The sequence below is a fragment of the Trachurus trachurus genome (assembly GCF_905171665.1).
Source record: "Trachurus trachurus genome assembly, chromosome: 1".
Taxonomy (NCBI): domain Eukaryota; kingdom Metazoa; phylum Chordata; class Actinopteri; order Carangiformes; family Carangidae; genus Trachurus; species Trachurus trachurus.
Window position 1 is genome coordinate 32,156,920 of NC_139891.1, and position 26,317 is coordinate 32,183,236.

The 26,317-nt window shown below is 40.8% G+C and overlaps 1 protein-coding gene across 1 annotated transcript; it reads right to left on the reverse strand.

The window, feature by feature from the left end:
• Nucleotides 1–553: 553 nt before the first annotated feature.
• Nucleotides 554–25,738, reverse strand: trmt1 (tRNA methyltransferase 1). The gene is made up of 16 exons (XM_083984065.1): nt 25,564–25,738; nt 24,057–24,449; nt 22,391–22,583; nt 20,918–21,105; nt 19,459–19,574; nt 19,010–19,122; nt 17,393–17,541; nt 16,983–17,066; nt 16,758–16,827; nt 13,405–13,539; nt 12,414–12,499; nt 10,087–10,195; nt 9,909–9,985; nt 4,359–4,478; nt 3,869–3,983; nt 554–993 (listed from the first exon to the last, which is right to left on the reverse strand). Exons 2-16 carry the CDS (start codon nt 24,434–24,436, stop codon nt 928–930), a joined length of 2,001 nt encoding a protein of 666 aa, XP_083840191.1. The 5' UTR covers nt 24,437–24,449; nt 25,564–25,738; the 3' UTR covers nt 554–927.
• Nucleotides 25,739–26,317: the final 579 nt, after the last annotated feature.

The following is a 26,317-nucleotide window of genomic DNA, read 5'->3' on the forward strand; positions in this document are numbered from 1 at the left end:
GGTGGATTTTTACTGACCAGATGTTACAGATGTTTCTTGACACATCCTCAAATCTAAAATTACCAGAATTTATTTCTATAATGAAAATTATTTCAAAGCTATTTCACATTCCTGCTGTGTTTTATTTGATGCGTTGCTCAATAAGGTATGTCAAATATTAACCCTTGTAGATTCCTCAGTAAAATACCTTTGGGGACCCTCGAGCCAAAAATGTACACTGCAAAAAAAAAACTGCTGTAAAATCATGATACATCAATATTTTTTTCTGCTTTTTGCTGCATAAATCTCTTAGACCACTTCAGCCCTGCTCAAAAACTACTAAAAGTTTAACCATTTTCAGATTTTTTTAACCCTTTTATAGCAGGTTTTTGTTATGTACATTTTTGGCTCAAGGTTCCCCAAAGGATACAAAGATTGTCTGTAGTGTAAAATAGACCTGTGAGAGTAAATTACATTAGACTCTTTATAAAAAATGTCAACAAAAGAAACGTTTTTGCAGAAATTCATGGCATAAGCTCTAACAGCCAAAATGATCACCAATTAAAAAAAAAAAAAATAGGAAAAGGCAAAAAAAAAATTGACATTTTTGGTTCAAAAGGACCCTGAGGGTTAAACATCTAAACAAACTTAAAGATAAAAGACAAATCATCTAAAGTCTCACCGAGGACTTTATTGATGTGATAACATGTTGACAACAGTCAAATAATGATAATTATAATAATAAAAAAATGAACCTTAAGTCAAAAAACCTCAGACATAAAACTGAATCATGGATATGTTGCTGTTGTTCTGTGTATTAACAGTTTTTCGGTTGTTGTCCTCATTTGATCGTCATCACTTTTATCCAGGCTGCACTTAAAACTGCAGAAATAAAATTATTTAAAAAAGAAAAGAAAAAAAAGAACTGAATTAGAAGAATAACGGAGTTCATCCATCCATCTTCTCCTCCGGGTCGTGGGAGTAGCAGCATTTCTCTCCATGTGTGCACGATCCCTGAAATAAATAAAAACAGACCATAATAAGACTATAGCTATAACAACAACAGGCCGGTGAACTGATGATGTTTTAAAACGTTAAAAAAACAGAAAAGAGCTGGTTTTGGCTGCGTCCTCTTCACCTGGCAGGAAATCAGCTGCGTGCGGCGCTGTGGCAACCGCTCGGCCTCGTGTTCCCACCCAGGAACATGGAGACTGAACCAGAGTGATTAGTGTTTAAGTTACAACCTCCCTCTGATTCTGACGGAGCTGAAGCTTCTCATGAACAACGACACGCTGCTCAACTCCTGAATTCACCGTCACCATCTCCAGTATATTTTAAATTTCTGCTTCTAAAGGGATAGTTCAACATTTTGGCAAATTGGCCCATTGCCATAATCCCTATAGTCATAGCAGTAGGTTTGTTACCTTTAATTGTCGGTGCAAGCTATTTTTAGAACGGTGGAGCAGAGCCGTGAGCTGCTCAGAGCTACGCTACGGAGGCTAATGGGATTTCTTGGTTTCCCTCATCAAACTCATCAAATACACAATCCAACAACTCCACAACGCTCTGGTGGACAAGTTGTGTAGCCCTATTCGCACGGGATTAGTTTTACCTGGGGACCTCTGGTAATTTGTAATAATTGCGGAGGACGTCTGTGATCTTAATCCCGTGCGAATGCGCCATGTCAGTAAAAAAGTAAGTAAAATTTCCCCCGCAAATTACCTACTATATTTCACCAAAGACCGACGTCCCGTGGTAAAACTAGTCCCGTGCGAATCTGCATCTCAGTAATTGAGGGGAATTTTTTGTTGTATCTGTGTTTTTAAGAGCTAAGTCACCACCACACACACCTTCACTGCTGCCGATAACTGCTGCATTTCGATTTGAATTCGTGAGTCTATCAAGTGCATTGTTTATCAATACGTCATGCCTGTGAATCTGTGAAGGCGCACGTATAAAAGGCGGATTCAAGGCAGCAGACAAATCACAACCAGAGCACCGCAGAGAGTAGCAATGTGAGCGCAGCGCACGCCTTATTTCTCCTGTGATGAAGAGAAAAAAAAGAAGCCTGCGGTCCGACCTGACCCGAGTTATTAAATGTTTACGTTTATTTAGAAGAAGTTTAATTGGTGCTGATTAAACTTGTAAATGATGCTGCTCTGGATACGATTCTTTCCTTATATTCTGACTCTTTTAAACAGTGGCCAAACAACAGAACCATTTTATTATATTAGGCTATAACCTATATTTTCCATCTTTGCTGAGCATATAAAGGTTTGTTCTAAATTAAATAAAAGCCTGTCCCATATAGACGCGTGTCTCTATAGACGGGTCCGCTCGGCGCACACACACACACCCTCCAAAAAAAAACAAAAAAAAAAACTATTGTCAGAAGTCCGCTGTGAGAACCGGCATTCTACCTCTGGTATGGATAATCAGCATGATGATCCAATAGATTTGATCGATCCCGGAAAATCTGTTGTTGTGATAGACTCATGTGTTTTCATAATGTTTCATAAACTGGATACAATCACCGCAACTCTGTCCGGAGCTTCGCTACTTTTATTTCCGTATCCTTGGTAACAGTAACCCCCGGTACAAGGACACCCCCCCCCCCCCCTCCCGCTTGACTTGAAGTTATGCCCCCCCCTTGTCCAGATGCGTTCCGCGGTCCATGCAGCAGCGGATGTTACGACGTGCACAGCTTTGTCGTCATATCGGAGCCTTCATGTCAGTAAATTCGAGTAAAAATACAGACATCACTTATCCCGTGCGAATGCACCGCAAGAAACACAGACGTGGGGGGGGTAATTTACAAATTACCAGACGTCCCCAGGTAATACTAATCCCGTGCGAATAGGGCAATGACTATAAGGATTATGGAAATGGGCCAATTTGACAAAAATGAAAAATGCTGCAGTCACTGCTTTTCTCATCTGAATTAACAATCACAATCTTGTCTCGTAACAAAATTGTTAATACTGTATATATGTATTTTAAAAAAACATAGCACCTTTTTTAACAAGGTAACAAAGTGCTGTAAAGGTCAAATAATTCAGATACACAGGGGTGCAAACTCATCAGGGGTAAAAAAGGTGACAAGATACCGACCCCCTATACAAAGAGAAAACAGTGATGACATCTGATCCAATGAAGGTGAAACAAAAGTAAGAGTAAGATCATGTGGATCATGGTATTCAAAACTGAAAGAGAAAACTACAAAATAAAAGCCAACAAAATAAAATTATATAAAATGGGTGTCCCATTTGTTGCCACGGGGGTTAAAATACTTTTTTGTAAAAGTGAGTTTTTAAAAGAGATTTTAAAATTTGTTCACCAGTCGGCCAGCCTGAGATCCACAGGTAGGACGTTTAAAAACAACCAGCTTAGCTTTAATTTTAAAATTAAAACCAATGAAACACAATACTTCTTCTGTAAATTGTTCCTCTTTATTTTAGTGGAACAAAAACAAACATGGCCGCTACTGCACATGTGTTTTCATGCAGCAGGTTCATGACAGCAGCTCCTCACTGACCCAGAGACGTTCTTAGAAAACGTCGAGTGATTCAGAAACTAGTCTGACGTCGTCAGGGTTTCTATTCTCATCACTGCAGGTGTGAAGCTACAGACTCATTTACCCACGAGTCTGTAAACAAGGTGTTTTCCAGGAGAAAGAAAACTGCTTTTCTAAAGAAACAAGTTCAGTTGTTTCTTTTTCTCTCAGGAAACAACACATGTTTTTTTAAAAATCCCTCCATAAACCAGCTCTGATCTGGTTTCATCTTCTCGTTGAATAAATTTGGATCCTGATGCTTTTTTAAATATCTTATCTCTTTAAGAGGTTGCATGTTGTTTTGGTCTCAGTCTGCTCCACAGTGAACTCACTCACCTGTCTGAACTTCTTGCAGGGGAAGTTCTTCAGCTGAGACGAGTCTGTGATCTGGTTCTTCCTCTTGTTCTGGCACTTCTTCCTCTTGTCCTGCAGGGTGGTAGTAACGCCACCACTACGGGAGGAGGAGGAGAGAGCATAAGGTTTAGAGATAGATGGATGGAGGAGGAGAGGGAGATTGGTAGAGGAGGAAACAGTAGGAAAAACAAGGAAGTGGATAAAGATGTTCAGTGTGTTTTCAGGTGCCAAATAAGTTTTTGAAATGTCTAAATTTTACTTTTACATCCATTTAGGTGCATAGAAGTAATTAAAAAACATTTTCCTCTAAACACATCTAAACATTTTGACTCTATTTGATCGATTATGTTTGATAATAAATAACTAACAAAAAAAAACAAATGATCAGACTCAAAGTCCTAATTTTACACAAACTGAACAAGCTGCTTGCTGTGTGTGTGTGTGTGTTGTGTTGTGTGTTGTGTTGTGTTACCTGGCTCTGGCGCGAGCTTTGGGTCCCCAGAAGGCCTGAGGGTTTTCCTGGAACCGGGTCAGGTGGCGTTTACGGGACTGAGGGTTGGCGTCCTCCCTGATGGTGAAACAGGCCTCACAGCTGCAGAAGGAGGAAGAAGAAGAAGACGAGGTCACAGGTTTGACTCCATGAAGTGTTTTAATAAATCAGTTCGGGTCATGCACACACGCATGGAGGCTGCTCGTTCACGCTGCTCGTTCACGCTGCTCGTTCACGCTGCTCGGTACTGTGCTGTGTTTGCTACCTGTTGCCTACCTGTGTGGGAAGCCCCGGGTGTTTGTTCTTGGGTAACACTAATGATCTGGCTCGATGTTCTCCGGAACTAATCCTGCCCTGGCTTGAGTCGTTGCACTGTCCTTGTTGGTGGTTCAGAGGGAAGTCTCCCCTTTCTTCTGTACTGCTGGCACCGGGATCTGTACGTGCTAACTCGCCGGCTAGCCGCTCCTCTCCTCGCGACCGACTTCACTGAGGTAAGTGTCTCACGTGTGGTCGTCCTAGCGGGTTGACGGCTGCTGGCTGTGGCTTGCTCTTGTGGCGTTGCTGATCGGTGTCCCATAACTGCACGCCGGGTTAACCCCTGGGAGGCTCGGGTGCTTCGCTGCTCGTCCGTCCGCGTGTGCGTGCTGTGTGTCTAACCGAGTAAGCTTTACTAGCGTATGCTACAAATCGGTCCTGCTCGCGCAGGATTGTGTGTTTTCTTCCGGATTCTGGTGTTGTTTTTGCTGCTCGGCGCCGTGATTGGTCGACCTCGTCATCGTCATCTGACGCATCAGCCGGTGAACTACTATGGCTGGTAAAGGACAAGAGCCGGGGACGGAGCCTGTCACTCTGGAAGCAGTGCGCAAACTTGTCAACCAGAGCATAGCTCAACACAAAGCTGAACAAAATAAGCTTCTGGAAAAACAACTCGCTCAACAGAAAGCCTACTATGAAGACTTAATGCAGAAGCAAGCAGATATATTCACCAAGTTAGTGAGGGCTCTGATGGACTCTAACAACGAGCGTTTGGACACAGCAAATAATAACTTGCATGAGCTCAAAAACAGCCTCCAATTTTCTCAACATGAAATAGACATATCAAAAAACAACATTTCCAAACTCACAGAAGATAGTGAGCGTCTAGAAAAAAATCTGAGAGTGGTCTGTGACAGTATTAAGATTCTTGACAGATCAACTGACTACCTAGAAAACCAGTCCAGACGCAACAACCTGATCTTCTCTGGTATCGAGGAATCCCCAAAGGAAACCTGGGCCAGCTCGGAGAATAAGGTGCGCTCCGTCATCTCCACCAGCCTCAAACTGGACGCCAACGCCATGGCCATTGAAAGAGCGCACCGGACAGGAAAGCCCGACACCAACGGCAAAGGGCATCGACCCATTATAGTCAAGTTTCTCAACTACAAGGACAGAGCCACGGTTCTGGAGAATGCGAAAAAATTAAAAGGTACTGACATTCATATAAATGAGGACTTTTCTGCCCAAGTACGCGAGCGGAGGAAAGCGCTTCTCCCGGAGATGTACGCTGCTCGGGACAGGGGACTCATTGCCTACTTGAAATATGACCAGCTGGTGACCCACCCACCGCGAAGGAAAGGCCAGCCTGTCTACAACCCCACCAGCCCTGTCAGTCCTGCAGCCGCCACTACCCCTGCTACCTCCACACCTAAGTGATGATGCCCACGACTACAGAGGTGGCAAGACCACCTAATTCAACTCCTCTGATGTTCCTTTTTAATCATGCCAACTGGCACAAGTGTAAACAGAATTTGTCCCAAATGCCAAAATAATGTAAAATCTCAACCCGTTACCTGTGGTTTATGCAAATTAAATTATCACTCAAAATGCTCACTGGTCTCCAAGCTGAACTCTAAACTCTGGGTATCATGGACCTGTGAAAATTGTATAGCTCTATTTCCATTTTCTGACTATGAGGATGTCAGTAGTTGTCTCTCACACAACAACATACCCAATGTTACTAATGATATTACTTTTGAGAATATGATATTCAACCCATTTGATCTCGATGTGGTGACTAAGACCAATCTAAGTGATGTTGATCCTGATGCAAACAGTATCCAAGGTATGAAGGAACCCTGCAGATATTATAATGAGAAGCAATTTGAACACCTGACTAAATGTTTTCCATCTGACCACTACCTATTCTCTGCCTTCCATCTCAACATTCGTAGTCTCCCAAAAAACTATGACCACCTATCCCAATTACTATCCTCAATTAATTATAACTTTTCAGTTATTGCACTAACAGAAACTTGGCTTTCAGAAGACACAATTAACCTTTATGAGCTCCCTTTATATAACTCGCTACACTCTACAAGAAGACACAAAACAGGTGGTGGTGTAGTATTATATATCCGTAACGACTATGACTATGTACAGAGAGCAGACCTGTCAGTAAACTCTGAGGGCGCTGAGTCTATTTTTATTGAATTAACCCTGCCCAAAAATGGACGTAAGATTATCATTGGTTGTATATATCGTCCTCCGGATTCTGACATAAACAACTTTAACAACTACATGGCAAGTGCCCTAGATCGAATAACGAAAGAGGGCAAAATGTGCTATATCCTTGGCGATTATAATATCAACCTATTCAAAAGCGAAACCCACTCTCCAACTCAAGACTTTCTAAATAATCTGTACTCTAATTATTTTTACCCTATCATACATAAACCCACTAGAGTGACTGACAGATCTGCTACACTAATAGACAATATATTAACAAATTCTCTAAACAAAGTTTTGCAATCAGGAATATTCTATTCTGACATCTCTGATCATTTTCCTATTTTTCAATTTACAGTGTTTGATGAATATAAGGACGCTCATCCTGATACTAAAGTAACCTACCGTAAATTTAATGAAAGAAATATAGCCAGTTTCAAACAATCTCTTAGTGATCTTTCCTGGGACAATGTGTATGCTCAGACCAACTCCAATAGTGCTTACCAAACTTTTATGGAGTCCTTTAACACTGCCTTCAATAAATGTTTTCCCCTAATCACTGCTAAAAAGGCCTTACGACAGGACTCTCACAAGCCATGGTTCACCCCAGGGCTGCATAAGTCCTCAAAGGAAAAAAATAAACTCTACAAAAAATTCCTAAAGAATCCTACACCCCTTAATCAAATGAATTACAAAGCTTATAAAAACAAATTTACTCATCTACTTAGATCAGCAAAAAAGAAATACTTTGCTGAAAAATTTAAGGAGTCCTCAAATAACATCAAAGCAACCTGGTCAATCATAAATCAATTATTGCACAAAAAGAAATCTATGGCAAAATTTCCAACATACTTCTCTGACAGCGGGAAAACATTTACTGATCCACTTGAGATTGCCTGTAAGTTCAATGATTTCTTTGTAAATGTAGGTGCCTCTCTTGCTAAAAAATTAAAAACCCAGGTGGTAGCCCCCTGGACCATATTGATGGTTGTTTTCCCCCTTTTGAGCATTTTGATCGTCCTAAGAGCAGCGAGATCCAAGATTTAATTGACAAGATGAAACCAACTGCTGCAGGACATGATGAAGTTAGAACAACTCTTGTGAAAGAGATCAAAACCATTATTATAAATCCATTAACATTTATATTATCCTTATCTTTAGAAACAGGTGTAGTACCGAATGATCTCAAAGTAGCAAAAGTCATCCCTGTTTTCAAGTCAGACGACCCAAGTACATTCACTAACTATCGCCCAATTTCAATATTACCCTGTTTGTCAAAAATCCTTGAAAAATTAGTCTACAAAAGGATTTTGCACCATATAAATACAAATAATATACTATACAACCATCAATATGGCTTCCGTAAAAATCACTCTGCATACATGGCTCTATTAGATCTTGTTGATAAGATTTCTACAGCATTGGATAACAATGAATATGCTATAGGAATCTTCCTTGACCTGTCAAAAGCTTTTGATACGGTCAACCACGCCATACTATTGTCAAAGCTACACAGATATGGTTTTCAGGGTAATGTCTTCCTATGGTTAAAAAGTTATATTACTGACAGACAACAATATGTATATGTAAACAATTGTAAGTCCAACATTGCTACGTTGACATGTGGTGTGGCCCAAGGCTCAGTACTTGGCCCTTTACTATTTTTACTTTATATCAATGACCTAGCATCAGTATCAAATACCATTTTTCCCATCTTATTTGCGGATGATACAAACTTTGTTCTTTCCAGCAAGCACTTTAAAACTCTAATAAATGAGGCCAACACTGGCCTCCTAGCCTTTTCCAAATGGTTCAAATTGAATAAACTATCCATAAATATTAAAAAAACGAATTTTATCCTATTTTCAGGTAGAAAAAAGTGTGATCCGAAAGAAGCAAAGCTCTTAATCGAGGGAATTGAAATCAATAGAGTATCCTCTGCTCGCTTTCTAGGTGTCACAGTGGATGAACAATGTAACTGGAAAGAACAAATTGATTGTGTTGCAAAAAAAGTATCAAAATCTGTAGGAATCATTAGAAAAATCAGTTCATTCCTCAACAGATCCACCTTACTTACATTATACTACAGTTTAATATATCCATATCTAACATACTGCAATCTTGTCTGGGCTAACACCTATCCTACCAATCTCCATAAGCTCCATCTACTTCAGAAACGCTTCGTTAGAACCGCCACAAACTCAAATTTCAGAGCTCCATCCTCCCCACTGTTTGCCAAATTGAAAATCTCAACCATATTTGATATTAATATCTTGCAAATCAGTATCTTCATTTACAAAGCAACGCACCAAAGTCACGTATTACCAAATCAATTTCAACAATACTTTCGCACAAATTCAAGTTTCCACTCGCACGCTACAAGACAAGCAGGTCACCTACACCGCCCCCGTTGTAATACCACCAGAGGGCAGTACACCATCAAATACAGAGGAATTCTGTTATGAAATGAACATAGTCAATTAGCCGATAGTTCCTCCTCCTTGGCAATATTTAAAAAGAAACTACTGTTAAAATTAACTGAACATCAAAACATGGCTTGACTTTTAATTCTGCTTCCCTAGTGCCCCATGTTTTTGTTTTTTGTTTTTCTTTTCTTTTCCCTTTTTAGTGTTTACTTGAACTTAATTCATCTGTTCTCTTCTTTTGTCTCGCTTTCTTTTCTCATCTCTTTTTTTGTTTATTTATTTATTTAGTGCTGTTATCATCACTACTACTTTTATTTTTACTCCCAACATATTCCCTGTTTTTTTTCATCTTTTTCCTTCCTTTCTTTTCTAATTTCATTTTCAATCTCTACCTTGCACAAGGTATGCGATTATTATTTCTTGACTGTGCTTCAATTATGTGTTAGATCAAGGTGAGGTCATGTTATAAGCCTTTCAGGTTTCAGACCTCACCTGCACATTTATTTTTCATATCTTTCTTACTAGTAAGAGAGATAAGTAAATGTTTTGTTTTATTTTTTATGTGCAAATAAATAAAAGTCTAAAAAAAAAAAAAGTCGGGTCTGTGTGGATGGGGTCTGACCTGGGCTCGGTGGAGAGGATCTTGAAGGCCGGGCTGGTCTGGGACAGTTTCTCCTTCTTCACGGGGTTGGACTTCTCCTGCAGCAGCCGACCAATCAGAACACATGAGTGAAGACGACGTTTAAAAAGAGTCACTACGAAACAAGCTCTGGTGTCGTTTTCATTACGGTGGCGTTTACCCAACATCTCATGATGTCCCATAATACTGCAGGAGGAGCGTCCGTCTTGATGGCGTTCTTACAGGCGTGAGACAGAGACACTCTGTGTCCGGCGTGGAGCAGAGCAGATCTGGACGGAGACGGAGAAGACGAAGAAGATTAAAGAACACATATCTTGGGGCGTCGTACAGCTCACTGGGTCCTCACTGCAGCGGCCACTGTTCGATTCCCCCCAGTGGCCCTTTGCTGCGTGTCATTCCCTCTCTCTCCGTCTCCCCATTTCCTGTCAATTAAAGGCAAAAGCTCCCCCAAAATATTTAAAAACCAGAAACAAATATCTCCCAAAGTTAAACAAAACTTCTCTAGGGAATAAAAACATTTTTATAAATTCATAAATGAAATCAAAGGTAGAAACCTGAAAACAAACCCTAATCCTGGTAACAAGAGCTTATTAGGAAAAAATGACCAAAGTCTACAGCTGCAAATTAACTAATTATACAAATTAAAAAACAAAACAAATGTAAGCATTCAGGCGAGTTAAAAAAAAAAGTCTGTATGGAGCATCATTAAATGTTTCTTATTTAGATGAAGAAGTACAAAACTTCTTCTTTACACATGCAGTAATACTTAAAAAAAACCTTCAGACCAGGAATGGACATTTTCAGTAATATTCAATATTCAGTTACTCTCATTACCTCATAACCAGGTACTTGATCACTCATGAATGTACGACGGAGTATTAGGGCCACATTGAGAGAAAAAACAAACAAAAAAACACACAGACTTCGAGAATAAAGTCGTAAATTAACGAGAATAAAGTCGTACATTTCCTACGAGAAAAAAAGTCATAACATAACGAGAATAAAATCGGCAGTCAACACAGCAGCAGCAGCCACTCTACTGAGCTGATCTGCCGGGGCCAACCTCCGTCGTCATCCCGGGGGAGAAAAGTAACTTCTGACGGTCTTTCATACTTTCAATAAAAGTTTTAGGTTTTTTGGGTGGTGGTTGACTAGGAGGTGCAGTTGGAGGTCAGAAAACCGACTGGTCCTTCGGCTGTGCCATGAGGAATGCCTGGCTTTCTAACTGCGGGCTGGCTGGCTGTGATGTGCTGTCAAAAAGTGTAGCTACAATCAAAGTGCTTGCATACTAGAGCGCATGAACAGAACAGCGTGCATGTTGACTGACAGACGGGCCATCCTACCAAAGTTGTCTGAGACCAATTTGATTGGTCGGCCAAATTTTAGCCCCTACTCCTTACACAGATGACCAAATTTCATCATTGATATGTCAAATCACTGATGTCATCAATTACTGTGTAATACCTAACCGATATACTCAGATTTATATATTTTTGCCACAAAATGAGCCGCCCGGGATGGTACCTTTGATTAAATTTTTCTTATTTAGATGAAGAAGTACAAAACTTCTTCTTTACACATGCAGTAAAGTAACACTTAAAAAACCTTCAGACCAGGAATGGACATTTTGAGTAAATATTCAGTTACTCTCATTACCTCATAACCAGGTACTTAATTACTCATGAATCACATTTAAATATGTTTTTTATAGTTTAAAAAAGAAATACAGGCGGTTTGTGTCCAGCAGCTTGGCTCCAGTCAGACAGTGTCCAGGGACATCACTGTCTTATACATTCACAGTTATATAAATAAACAGCCAACTTTGACAGGCATTGTTGTTATGTCAAACGTCACAGCTGTATCCGTTGTATGAACTCAATCAACAGCCTCACTCATAAATACAAAGATAGAAATAAATGTGTCTTGTTAAAATGAGTAAGAAACTTAAATCCTCCTGGTGCTTTAAGAGCAGGTGGTGAAACATGAGACTATTATTTCTATGATATGTGAGTTTAAAGCTGCACATTTTACACTGTGGGTTTTTGTCAAAGTATTTCCAGATGTTACTCAGTTACTATTGCAACAACAAAAACAACATGTGTACAGATGTGCAGGTAGTGAAACGCTGCACGAATAATGACGTCAACAACAAGTCCTCGTGTCCAAGACTGGGTAAAAGGTGCGACTAACATTACAACTCGTATCAACACAAACAACAACTTTACACATTTGATCCACTGTTGATACGAGTGCAGCTTTAAACACGTTGCGTCATCCCTGTTGCTGTTTCATCTGCGTTCGCTCACTCATGTTGTTTATTTATTGGAAAAATGTCTTTATTTCTCTCACACTGAGTTTTTTTTTTCTTCTTCATCTGTGCTGCTGTTTAATTTAACCAGTGATTCCAACAAACACAAAACAGAAACACAGAACAGACCTGTGTCCATGTGCGTCTCAGTTTTTTGCATTGTGTGTGTATACGTTTACCTGAACTGCAGCAGCGGCGGTGTGTTGCAGTGTATCGTGCTGCTCAGACTGTCCACGGTGTAATAAAGAGGAACGTCCTCCAGCTCCTGAGATCACAGGTGACGAAGGTCGTTATCAGGTTGTTAATTTTTTTTTAATAAAGCAGTTTCAAAGAGGTTATTATATGTATTTTGAGAGGCTGTTTCTTCAGGGACGCTGCAGTGACTCGGTATCGGAAAATGACAGTCCCGCTAGGCTGGGCTTTAGCTAGTTAACATGCAAACTAATTCTTATCAGTCTTGATGAAATGCTGGAATTAGTTCAGCGGTGGAAATGAACTTTGTTTTTCTTCACTTCTGCTACTTAAGTTAGCATGCTAACCAGCTGTAGCCTAGCCTAGCTTAGCAGTTTCGTCCAGCACTAGGCGCGTCTCCACTGCAGGAACTTCCCCTCGAAGGACCATTTACAGGAACTTCCCCTCGAAGGACCATTTACAGGAACTTCCCCTCGAAGGACCATTTACATGAACTTTTGCTTGAGATTTACTCTGTGCTGATTGGTCAAACTCAGAGTGGGATGTGGCGCCAAGAGAAAGCCCCGACATGAGCGGCATTTTTAAAACCCAGCGTTATTTTTTTTTAAAAAGCATCTTCACGGCCGAAAAAAGGGAGAATAAGTCAGTAAAAGACGTTTGAGAGTAGAAGCAGTAAAAAAAAAGTTTGATAAATACGCAAGCGCGCGATTACGTGACAATCGAAACAGCAATTAAAAACCCAGCTTTATTAGAAAGCATCTATACTGCTGGAAAAAACAACAAGAGCAGTAAAATGCATGACTGGTAAGTAAACAGCAGTAAATGCTAATGTTAGCTAAGTAGCAAAACTTACAAATAGCTCCTTTAAACTAAAAAAACAGACAAATAATATTTTCCACACAATGTAAAGTAATGACGGTGCCAAAACATAACATCAGGTCCCTTCATGAGAGTGTGTATAAAAAGCTGAGTCAGTACCTCTGTCACCATGCTGAGCATGCCCTCGATGCGTTTGGCTGTTCCAAATCTAGACGAGTTCCCCGACACCGCAGACAAAACCCTCTGGACAAACTCCACGTCGTGGATCCGCTCCGCCCAGGCGGGACCACCCAGCTACAGAAGAGACGGACACACGGTTCAGTTCAGGTGTTGGGTTCATATATTTGATCGATATTACTATAACACAAGATTTAAAAGACATCCTAAGAGACCTGGATTTTTTTATGTTGTTAGGATCCATTTAAGGAAATTTAAAATGTCCAATATTTTATGTTTCCTGTGTTTTATTTGAGGTGTTGGTCCAGAAGAAGACACATCTATGGTTTAAGGACCTAGATTTCCTCTCTCAGCTTCTCTCTGGAGTAACAAGTCAGTGTCAGCCAATCAGAATTCTGACTCTCTCTTCTAATTGCAGGGATGCAAACAGGTCAGGACCAAAAAAGAGAGGAATTGTCTGGCGTCACCATTAACAATATCACAGAAAAGTCAATTTCCAGTAGTTCAACCCCAACCAAGTATTGAGTGCATATAGATGGACAGTTTTCAGAAGGCCAACATTTCTAGATTAAAAATGCTTTAAAAAAATAAAAACCATTGCAATATTTCAATTTTGGAGATACTGATTTTTAGGTCTTCACTGAATGTTAGTCATATACTATTAAAATAAACAGAAGAAATAAAGACATGGGATTTAACATCCCATTCAGTGTGTAATGGACATATAGGCCTATATAATGTGTTAGTTTCACTTTAATTGAACACATTCTACATCGCGTCTCTCCTTCACCTCTGAAACGGGGCAGAGCTCCGTGGGAGACACCTGCCTGACACAGCAACGGACATGCACGGGGGGGAAAACGGCGGCGCCGTCGCACCGAATGCACGCGGATACGCGCCGCTTTGGGTAACGAGCGCGCACGTCGCGTCTACATTGGAGGTGAATAGGAAGGCTGTTATCAGTGTAATCAGAGACAACCATGAATGAGTTGTCGCACACACTGAGGTGAGCAGCAGCAGAGCGGCCGCACCGTGACTTGGCTTTCGGGGGATCTGGTGACGGTGGAGGATCTGGGACTGATTGACTGTGGACCACCACCAGTCTGATCAGGTCCATCACAGCACAGCAGCTGCAGCTCTGCCCCGCTGTCACATGACGCATAACAGCGCAATCTGTTTACATTAAACCGACATCAGGAGAATAATGAGAATTATGATTTTAAAAATATATATTTGTTTCGAATTTTGGCCCCTGGATCATGATTTTTTTGGGCGCATTCTTGGTAAAAAAAAAAATCCTCTAAAAAAAAGACAGTTGGGATGCATAATGTGTCTCATAACAGTATACTGTGCGTCACGTTATCGTCCCCCCCCTCTGTACTGAGCTGGCCGGTACTGGGTATAGCGTCCTGCTGATCACCGCGCTGAGGCACCGGCCGGTCTGAGCTGCGTTCATGTGCCGACTTTAAAACTCTCCAGTCAGTGACCTGGTGGCGGCTGTTTTGGTCGTCAGCATTTTATCCACGCAGCGACCGTCCACGGCTCAGTGGTGTTTCATTCTATGGGTCGGTGGTGTTTTATTCTAGGGGTCGGTGGTGGCAGCAGCGGCTCCACGGTGAGAGGGGGGGGGGGCAGCTTCTGCTCACCTGACTCTGTGCAGCTTCTTCATTAAATCCAAACAAACAGTCCGACACAGCGACGCGCTGCTCCTCTGTGACTCTAAAGTCTCTGTAGCTCATCAGCCCGGAACTCGCCGTCATGGATCAGAAGCGACGGCGGCGTTTGGCCTCAGTGTCTCGGACTTCCAGAGCAGCTACAGCAGCGTTGTGACCTCAACCATGGTTGGTGAGAGCAGAAATGTTGTTGTAGGCCTGTGCATATTCTCATTTGTCCAGGTCATAGTATTTCAAAGGAGGTTAAATCGAAAGCAACTGGACTTATACTGAGTCTCCACACCAGTTAGTTGGTCCAGTCCCAGCCTGGTCAGATGCTGAACTGATGAAGCCTCATGGATGAGAGGTGAAACGTCTTCCTAGACAAATAACTAAGTCCAGTTGAACCTCCTTTGAAAAAAAAAAAAAAGTTGTTGGCGGGCTCGTGAATTTTTTTTTGAAACGAGTGAAAACGAGCGATAAATCGCATTTCTCGCGTATCTCGCGTTTGGTTGCGCGTAAAAGCTCGCGCGAGAAAAAAGCGTTCCTCGTGTTTGTGTGGGAAGCCCCTGTGGGTCTTCCCACCAAACACGATGAAATAGACGAAGACGCGAGGGTCCCGTCGCCATAAAAGAATCGCGTGTATTGCGTCGCAAAAAAAAAAAAGTCGCGTATACCGCGTCTCGCGCCTAATCGCGTCTTTGCGTCACGGCCTTTTACACCGCGGACGTAACGAATAAACGGTGACGGTGTGAACGAACAACATAGAACAGGACCAGACGTGCGTTGTTTCCTCTTTTCACCTACAGCTCCACTCTCTCTTACTTACACTAACTACTGTTATTGTTGAGAGCAGAGAATTGTGGGATATGTAGTTTTGGACCAATTGCAGGTTGTGCTCTTTCTTTTTTGTGATTTTCCCGGTTCACACATGTCTTTTTTTTTAGGGGCAAATGCGAGTGAAATGCTCGCCCATGGTGGGCATAAGAAAATTTAAGACCCGTCTAAAAGACTTGAACACAATAATTCAACAAATTTAAGACATTTTAAGGCCTAAAAGTGTGTAATGGACATAGCCTATATAATGTGTTAGTTTCACTTTAATTGAACACATTCTACATCGCGGAGGCGACGTCTCTCCTTCACCTCTGAAACGGGGCAGAGCTCCGTGGGAGACACCTGCCTGACACAATAATGTACGTACCGACTGCACGCGGCTACGCACAGCTTTGGGTAACGAGCGTGCACGTCGCGCGTCAACATTGGAGGTCGGCAGTTATCAGTATGATCAGAAACCATGAATGAGTACGCCTCAGTTTCACGTGATTGTCACTGTCAGCCTGTTAGAAAAACATTTTACTGACCCCAGCTGAGACGCTGAGACCCCCCCCCCCCTCAAAACAAAAACTCTTCGGATCTGAATGATTCACACAAGTCACCTAATTGGTCATGAAAAAAGCGAGTTTCGCTTTTCGGCGCGCTGTTTGCATCCCTGTAATTGGCTGATTGTATTCTGAGTGATCCAATAAAAATAGAGCAGATTTAAGTATAAAACACTCATCATAATCACACTACACATGGACATCTACCTTTATACTGTATGGAGCTTTAAAATATTTACATTTACCTATAAATATATAACATATGAGAATGTGAGTGTGAGTTACAGTGTGTGTGTTTAACCTGATGTCTCTGTCCACAGTGTTCACACTCTGGTCCGACCGGTGGTCCAGTAGCAGCAGAATATTTCATACTGAAATGACACAATATTGAACTTCACCACACAAACACTTTCCTCCTCACTAAATCTGTTTGTTCAGTTGTTTTCCAGTGACATTTTAAAAGCAAACTTATTTCATTTAACCCTCAACACGTGAAGCTGTACTGTACACCGAGCTTGAGTCTTACTTTTTCCCGTTGGTCGTTCTCCGGCCCATTCTCTGTAAGTGGAACGAGCCACAGCCGACACAGTTGTAGACCAGAGCCTGTTTACTGCAGCACAGGAGAGGAAATCAATGTCAGACACATACAGTACAACATGTGTGTTTAACCTGCAGGCGTGTGGCGAGCACATGCTGTTATAACTCTCTTTGTGTTTACTGACATAATAAACATTCATATAAATCCTATTTTTTCCTAATTTCTCTTTTTTTTCCTTCTCACTGCCGCTGCTTTTACTTTTAGTATTTGTTGCTGCGGTGACCCAGTTTCAGCATCATTCATGTTTCATCATATATCAGCCTTTGACAGAAGACAGTACATGCTTTTGTATTTATTTGTATATATATTTATTTATGTGTGTGTGTGTGTGTGTGCACCTGACTGAGTTTTTCACTTTGGCCTGTCCCGTGAAGACGCGCACAAAGACTCGAATGTAGAAGTCGACGCTGACGGACAGCAGGGGCTGGATGTATCTCTGGTAAACGCCCGCCCTCTGGTCCAGACTGTGGAGGATGATACGAAGAGCCTGAAGGGAAACGAGCCGGAGAGACAGAGAGAGAGAGTTTCACCTACTTGCACCATCTGCAAAGCTAAATGACGATAAACTGAAACTATGTTACATGTGAGAAAAGCAAAATTGAAGAAAGCTCAGCATGCACGTCAAAAAAAAAGAAAAAAAGAAAATTAAATAAATAAAAAGGAGGTTTATTTAACTGCTCCGGTCTTTGTAGCGTGAAATCATGAAATCCTCTCTCTGCTGCTGCTGAAGCTTAAATCACATCCTCTGAACTTAAATTAATCTGTCAAATTGAAGAATATTACAACATTTCTGTGAGAAAGTGAGTGAAATTAAATATATATATATATATATATATGATTGATGATAACCGACTAACATCTTGAGTTTCCACGAACATTGGACTATTATGTAAGAAGAAGAAAAACATGGTGAACTTTAATTTTCACTCTAGTTAATATGACCGTGTGTTGTCAGTGAGGATAAAAGCAGAAATATTTAAACCTTTTAAAATTAACAACAACAAAGACAGGAGTGAAAGAAAACTCAACTAAAAATGGAAAAACTTTCAATCAATAACCAATATCAGCATTGATTTACAGTGTGAACTGTAAATTATAAGTTTATCCCTCAAACTAAAGCTACATTAATTACTTGCAATTTAATTGAAATCACAAATATGGTCAAGTGCAACGACATCGACGAGCTGCAATTTTGTGTTATGTTAGTGCTACGGAGACGTCTTGGACAACAAATCATATTCTCTAAACTTAAAGGGACACATTCATTTGGTACAAGCGGCTTTTTTTTTTTTTTAAAGCAAAAACAAAATCAATTTAATACATTTTTTAACTGAAAAATACAAATACAAATGAGCATCACACTGAATCTGCCCATGTGATTACAGTTTCTTTCTTCTTTTTTTTGTTCCTACCACTCGGGAGTCAGAAAATGTATTACATTTTATCTTAAAGATGTTCCTGACCTCTGACCCTTTTCTGGAGTTACAATCATAATGTCTTGAATATGTTTACACTTCGGTCTCTGTTTACTTTGTGTTTTTATTGTAAATTAAAATTGCTGCTGCTTCAAAGTAAAAGTCTTAACTCTGGCAAAACAACAAAGAGGCTTTTACTGTGAAGGAGTCACAGGAAACACGAAGTATCTTTTTTTTTTTTTTTAATGCAGAAATGAACAGATGAAGAAAAGGCAGCTAAATGTCATCACTCTCTCACACACACACCAACATGTAGCCTCAGGCCAGACTCCATGACAACACAACGGAATCAAACACACACACACACACGCACACAGGATTAAGACCTTATCAGTGCATACAGAGGGACATGTCGGTGCGTGTAGTGTATGTGAAATTTTACGTGTGTGTGTGTGTGTGTGTGTGTGTGTGTGTGTGTGTGTGTGTGTGTGTGTGTGTGTGTGTGTGTGTGCGTGCGTGTGTGTGTGTGTGTGTCCTCACCATCTCGTGACAGTATTTGGCTTTGATGGAGACTGAGCCGTATTTGCTGTAGCAGGTCTCTCCGCTGTTTCCTGCCATCACCGCCATGTCTGTACATGTTATACACAACAGACCTGAGAGAGAGAGAAAGAAAGGAAGAAGAGAGAAAGAGGGAAACATGGAGACAGAGGACAAAAGAAGACAAGAAGAAATACTTAAAAATAAATAAATAAATAAAAGGGGGAAAAAAAGTCTTTTCACAGCTCGGTTGAACGGGAGGAGGAGGGGTTTTCAAATTAAAGCTCAGTCTTTGTTCTGTCCTGAACTCAAACAGGACAAAAAAAAAACCAAACAAGAATCATTTCATGAATAATATGTGACCTACTTCTAAAACCGCACTGACACAATAAAAAAAAAATTGCTTAGTAACAGGAAAACAGGTGATTGACACAGAGGCTCCAGCCACTCACCTCCTTCGCTGACGGCCTGCACGGCGGCGTCCAGGAAGGAGGCGGGGCTCCCGTAGGGATCCAGGTCGATGACGTCGTAGCGCTCCTTCTTCCCTCGCATCTCGTACATCAGCATGCTGCAGAAAACAGAAGAAGAAAGAGGTGAAAAGAAACTCAAGACGGAGGAGCCGAAACGAGACAATGGGTCAAGGACGGTTACCGAAGAAGAAGAGCGGATTAACTCAGGAGAAAAAAAGAGACGGGTGAAAGAAAAAGCACAAGAGTTTATAAACGAAAGGAGGCGAAGAGACGGAAGAGAGCGGAAGAATGAACAGAACAGGAGGTCAGAGGTGAAGACTGGAGATGAATGAAGACGAGGAGCCGTGGACGACTACGAGACGGGGACATACGGCCAAGCGGAAAATGAAACGTCAGCGGCAGTGAATGAGCATTTTCCTCGCAGCTAGTGTTGCTTTCGTCAACGAAAATTCTGATGAAATATCATCGTCTAAGAACCTTTATCACGTGACGAAAACGAGACGAGACGCAACGTAAATAGTGGCCATGTGACGATAACTATAATAAAATATATAATGCAATATTGTTGACGAATAAAAACGAGACTAAATGTGGTTTACAAAATAAAAACTCTTTAAAATAAAAACTTTTTTTAGGGGCTTTTATGTCTGTTTTTTTAATCTCTTTTTATCCTTTTATGTACCTGTTTTCAACTGTGTGTCTTTGTTTTATACTATGTATTCTGCTGATTTTACTGTGAAGCACTTTGTGAACCCTTTCTGTGAAAAGTGCTATAGAAATGAAATTTACTAGCAGAACATCTTCCATGTCTGTAATGGATGTATACTTGAGTCTATAAGGTAACAATAATATAAAAATAAGATAACCATGTTTGAATTGTGAAATTGGTTTGACTAAAAGAAATATTTGGTTTCGTCTAGGGGTGGGAGAAAAAAATTGATTCACATAAGTATCGCAATATTTTTTTTGACAATTTTTATTTTCAAAAATCCATCATTTTTTTTGGATTTTTTTTTTTTTATATTGTGCAATGTGCATTTGTTTGCCCTTTCTACATACAGAGAGTCCAGGTTTTGAAAAGGTGTTAAAAATGCAGACTAAAAATCGAGAAAATCTGCAATATCGTAGAATCACAATTTAAATCGAATCCGCATCCAAAAAAATCGTAGATCAAATCGGGAGGAAAGCATATCATCCCAGCCCTAGTTTCGTCTATAGTGACTATACTAGGTAATTATACTATATTGACTGGGTTAAATAGAATTACATTACTAGAAAGAGATTAAAATCATTGACTAAAATGTCGTCAGTTTTCGTTGACTAAAACTTGACTAAACAAAAAAGAGCATGAACATGACTAAAACTAATAAAAACTAAAAAATGACAGTTTGGCACAAAGACAAGACTAAAATCGCCACAAACAACCCTACTGGCAGCGTACCTGGCGTCCCTGCAGCTGGCCTGCAGCAGGTGGCCCACACCGTTGTACTCGGCGTTCCTGGCGATCAGCGCCGCCGCCTTGGCCGAGAAGTCGTTGGCGGTGACGCTCCGCAGGCCCGGGACCTCCAGGGCGAAACGCACCGAGCGCAAACCGGATGCCGCCAAACCCTCGAGGACACGGAGACCGAGCTGGAACAAAGGAAACGCACATGGACAAAATAAAGCTGATAAAGCTAATTTGTTATTTTCAGAGCAGCATTATGAAATATATATTGTTAAATATTGATTATTGTAGTTTATTTTACACTTCTCCTGCTTTTATTTTGAAGGTTTGATCCATAAGAAGATAAATTTATGGTTTTAAGAACCAAAACCCGTCTCTCAGCTTCTCTCTGGAGCATTAGTATCAACAGCTCGGTTTCAGCCAATCAGAAGAGAGGAGCTCTGAGCCTCTCTTCTGATTGGCTGACTTGTTTTGTTTCTGAGTGATCCAATAAAAGAAATAGAGCAGATTTCAGAATAAAACACTCAGAGAAACCAAATCCTGCAAGTTAGTTGTTGGGAAGGACGGTGGAGCAGGTGGTGAGGGGGGCGGGGCAACTGATCTGTTGTGACATCGCAAAGTGACAGGAAGTCCTGACCACTGGTTTTAAGGCTCAGTTTCTGAATACAGGCTGTGTGCCTCTGTGGACTGAGGCTTTGATACTTTCACAGTATTAATATAGAACCTAGAGCTGATCAATAATCAAAGATGATGTAACTTTATATAATATGGGACCTTTAAATCTGCAGAGTGTTGTTACAAACTGGCCATTTTCCTGTTTGACCAGTAATCATCTGACGGTTAAACCATCCCAGTCCCAGACACCAGCAGAAACTTTTCTCTCTGGTGCGTTCACTGACCATTAATGACATTATTTCAGCCCAGCATCCTCCACAGCTCCATAAAATGCTCCAGTGACCTCTTTCTAACACTCGAGACGAGCAGAGTGTGAAATTATCTGGATGCTTTGTGCACTTGTGTATATACATTGATGTGCTTTCAGGCTGGTTTCTATTTTTGTCCCCTTTTTTTCCTGTTTCACCTTCCTTTTTTTGTTTTCTCTTTTCAATTTTAATGACTTCTATCACATCCCTTATTGTTTGCATGTGTATTATTTGTATTATATGTGCAAACCAATAAATATAGAAACATAATGTTGTTCTAGTATCATTTATATTGTGCTTTTCCATTATTTTCTGACAGTGCTGACAACAATATTTCATTTTCATTACAAAAAATTGACACAGCTACGTATAATTTTACACATATATAAATAGGATGAGCTGTACAACTGTATTTTTAAATTGATTTTTTAAATTTTCGTCTTGAATTCATGGGGATTTTTCTGGCCCAGATAAACAGGACAATAAAATCTGCTCCACGGCCGTTACACTGTAAAAAATTGATCCCATGTACGAGTCCGACACGTACCTCACACTTCTCCCCCACCACTGCCGTCACAGCTGGCTCCTCCGCTCCGTTCTTCTCCTCCATCTGCACATCGGCATCGTTCGTCGTCTCCTCCGCCAGAGACACCACCACCCGCTCCTTCTCCCCCGGCACCACCACCTTCACCCCCCGCTGAGCCAGCACTTCTCTGGCATACTCAGTGATGACTGCACATCTGGAGAGGGAAGGAGGAAAACGCATGGCTCATACATATAAACATGGACTGAAGGTTTCAGAGCAGGATGGAAAACATAAAGATATTTATTCTCCTCTGAACACAACTAGTGATTCCTCTAGTTATTATTATGTTTTTTACAGAGTCGTAATGACTCTTGTTATAGAGTGACACAGACTGTAACCGAGTGGAGCACGACAATGATCCTGCAATTTATATCAGGAGGAAGGAGTGTGTGTGCAGAAAAATACGACAATGAGGTGTGAAGTGTTTCCTATTCAGCAGAACATCTCAAAAACTAATAAACTCAGGCCCTATCCACACAATAACGGTTTTTTGATAAACGCAAATTTTTTCATCCGTACACACGCAAAACGTATTGAAAACGGCTTAAAACAGAGATTTTAAAAAAAACGCTTTATTTATTTTGACGTGTGGACAAGATAAACGGATATTTACCGGAGACGTTCTATATTTGTCACGTCGCACATCGCAGCTATTTATTAGGTTACTATAGTAACCAATTTGCCATCTCACCACTCTCGCTTTGGTCAGCAGGGCTACGACAGCGTTTATGTGTATTCGTGTGTGGACATAGATATTTTAATACCCGAACTTGTGTGGACAGAAATATTTAACAGTAAAAACTCAGGCCCTATTCACACGAAAACGTTTTAAAAAATATATATATACACTGAGTTTTTATTCCCGTCCACGCAAGTTCAGGTATTAAAATATCTATCGCATAAACGCTGTTGTAGAACATGTTACATGTTAGAACAATTGGTTACTATGCGGCGCATGACGTGACAAATAACGTCTCTGGTAAATATCCGTTTATCTTGTCCACACGTCAATATTCACTGTGACACAACAGTCTCTTTATATCCAGAGAAAAACACTATAAAATATAATAATAAATTTGAAGAATTGTGTGTAGTCCTTTGTTTGTTAGTTAAGCCAAACAAAAAACATCATGAACCGACCGATGAACGGATAAATTAAATGTTGTCAATAGTATACAATATCTTTAATTAGTAAGAGCTGCATTTCATTATGTTAAATTTAAATAAAATTATTGCAGCAAAAAACTGAAATTACACAATGTGGCATCTAAAAAGTGAAGTTCATGAATAACCAACACCTGTGCTCATTTAAGTACACAAACAACTACACAACCTCCGTCGTCTCTGCTTGTGATTCTGTCGCACTATATTTAGCTTTCACCGTCCTCCCTGTTTTATCAGTGTGGAGCAGAAGTGTTAATTTAAAGCTGCACATTTAAAACACTGTTGTGCTTTTGCAGGGATGTGTGATGTGACACAGCAGATCCTCAGAGAGCATCACGCTGACTGACTGCACCATGACTTTTATTATTGTCTCTCTACAGTGAATCTTCCCAAATCTGCTCTCTTCTATTGAATCAATCAGAGTAAACTGTGTGTTTTTGGTGTAAAACCGGTTTAAACTCACGTCAGATCTCTGTTAAACTCCTGCACCGGGTTGTAAAACACTTCATTGGCGCTGGGAAACAAGATGGCCGCCTTGCCCTCCTTCACCACCGTCTCCCCGGGCAGGAGGCCGACAGGCTTCTTCTCCTCATCACCTCCTGCTGCTGCTGCGTCTGTGGGAGTCGTGGACGTCGGTGCAGGGTTGGTGGTGGCGGTGGCGGTGGCGGTGGCGGTGGGAACCTCTGAGTTGTGTTGAGAGGCTTTTAGGGGCTCCATAGATCTCAGCCCCCTGCTGGAAACAACAGCAGCAGCAGCAGAGGAAGAGGAAGAGGAAGAGGAGCGGGAACGATGAAGGTGAGTGGAGGCGATGAGGGAGAACAGGCGAGCTGGTCGCACCAGCATAAAGAAGATGAGTCTGGAAGGAAAATACAAATAAAAAACACATTACTGATGCAAAAAAAAAAGCAAAGAAGCTGAATCTCACCAACAGTGGGGAGAAAAAAAAGATGTTCAACCATGTATATATTGTTTATTACAGACGGTGTCATAACAGCAATTCATTCACAAATATGAAAAAACCTTTATATAGATAAAATAATAAAACTCGATCATACTGAGGTATTACAATATCAAAAAAAGGCATGTCCTCAATCATGTAGATTTTGTTATTTAAACTGATTCGCATCATACCATAACATTTTCTAATATTTGACTAATATTTGAAGGAGGGATTGTCAGGATATGAAAACATAGAGGTGCATTAGGATTATTATACTCATGTTTCTCACTCAACCTTGGTCCTGTGTTTGTAATATGGACAATGGGATCAATCAAATTGAAACCATCATTGACAAAAAAAAAAGTGCTTTTAAAGTGGACAGAATATCTAAATCTATCGAAGATCTAAATATCTGCACTTTCACTGAGCTCCAAAACAGACACACCACAATGACAATGCTGTTTTCTTTCACAACTTCTTGATTCAAAAGCTCCTTACTGATTTGATCCATTATTTTATTTTATTTTGTATGTATAACATCAGAAAACAGTTGGCAGCTTCCTTATTTATCACATTAGTGTTGTGTTCAGTTGCTTGTTTGGTCTGATGAACAGATGGGAAAAAAACCCAACTTATCCAGTTCAACAACAGGGGGAAATAACTGCAAATACTGAAAGATACAGACACAAAAAATGTTGTGCAACTAGTCCTCAGTTCAAAGACTAATCAGTTAATTGATTAGCCTTTTTAGAAGCAAAGATGAACCCAGGGAATTATAGCTACAGATAATCTGAGCTAACACCTTTTAATTACCTCCTGCACCTTTGGCTCTGTATCTCTCAAATTAATTAAATAGGCAGCCATTAGAGTGCAGTATTATTTGGTGTTTATGAATTAAATTGAGGTAAAAGTCTCTTAAAATCTGCCCTCTGCTGCACAAACCACATCAGCACAGTTGTTAGCATGTGAGCTAGGTAGCTACAGCTAGGCTAAACTAGCAGCGTTTCGCGGCATTATTATTGATTTTTACCTGTGACACTTGTACGTAACGGTCGCTGCTCTTCGACTTTATCAGAAAAATACCCGATAAAGTGTTACAGACGCAGATACGTGTATGTTTTCTATCTGTTCCGCTCGTTGCTCCCCGGTTTTTCCCCAGTTGTAGCTTCTACTTCTTCTTCTCACGTTAGCACATGGGGGCCGCCATATTGTTTTAAAAAGCGTCGCTACGGAAGCCTGCGCGGCACAGAAAAGACGGATACGGAAAACGCGTAAACTGTTGCGTCCTGTTCCTCCTCCTCCCTCCGCCGCGGCCGTGTGATGTCAGGGTAACGGTGTAATGTAAGGACAAGAGAGGGAGAGAGGGTCGATCAGTCAGCCGCCCGCTGGCCTACTTTCCCCCGCAGCAGCAGCAGCAGCAGCGAACATGTGAGGACGAGGCTGAGGCTGGAAAACACATCAGTTACCGCTTTCATGAATAATCTAATTTAATCTCACCGTGGTGCACCGAGTTTTTTAGTAGTAATGCATTATAATGAAGAGGCTAAACATAGCTGTTTGGATTAAACCAGGATATCTCTTGACCCCTATAATGTGTCAGGAGCTGGGGAAATGCCTTTTAGAAAATAAAATAAGGTCATGAATGCAGCGCGGTGGTACAGTAAAGTGAATTTAGGTCGTTATGGCAGGAATGTGATGCTGTTTAAGGACAATACAGATTGACTGCATGAAGTGTGTGATCTTCGTCTTTATCTTGCAGGGAGTTCTCAGTAGAGAGGACACAC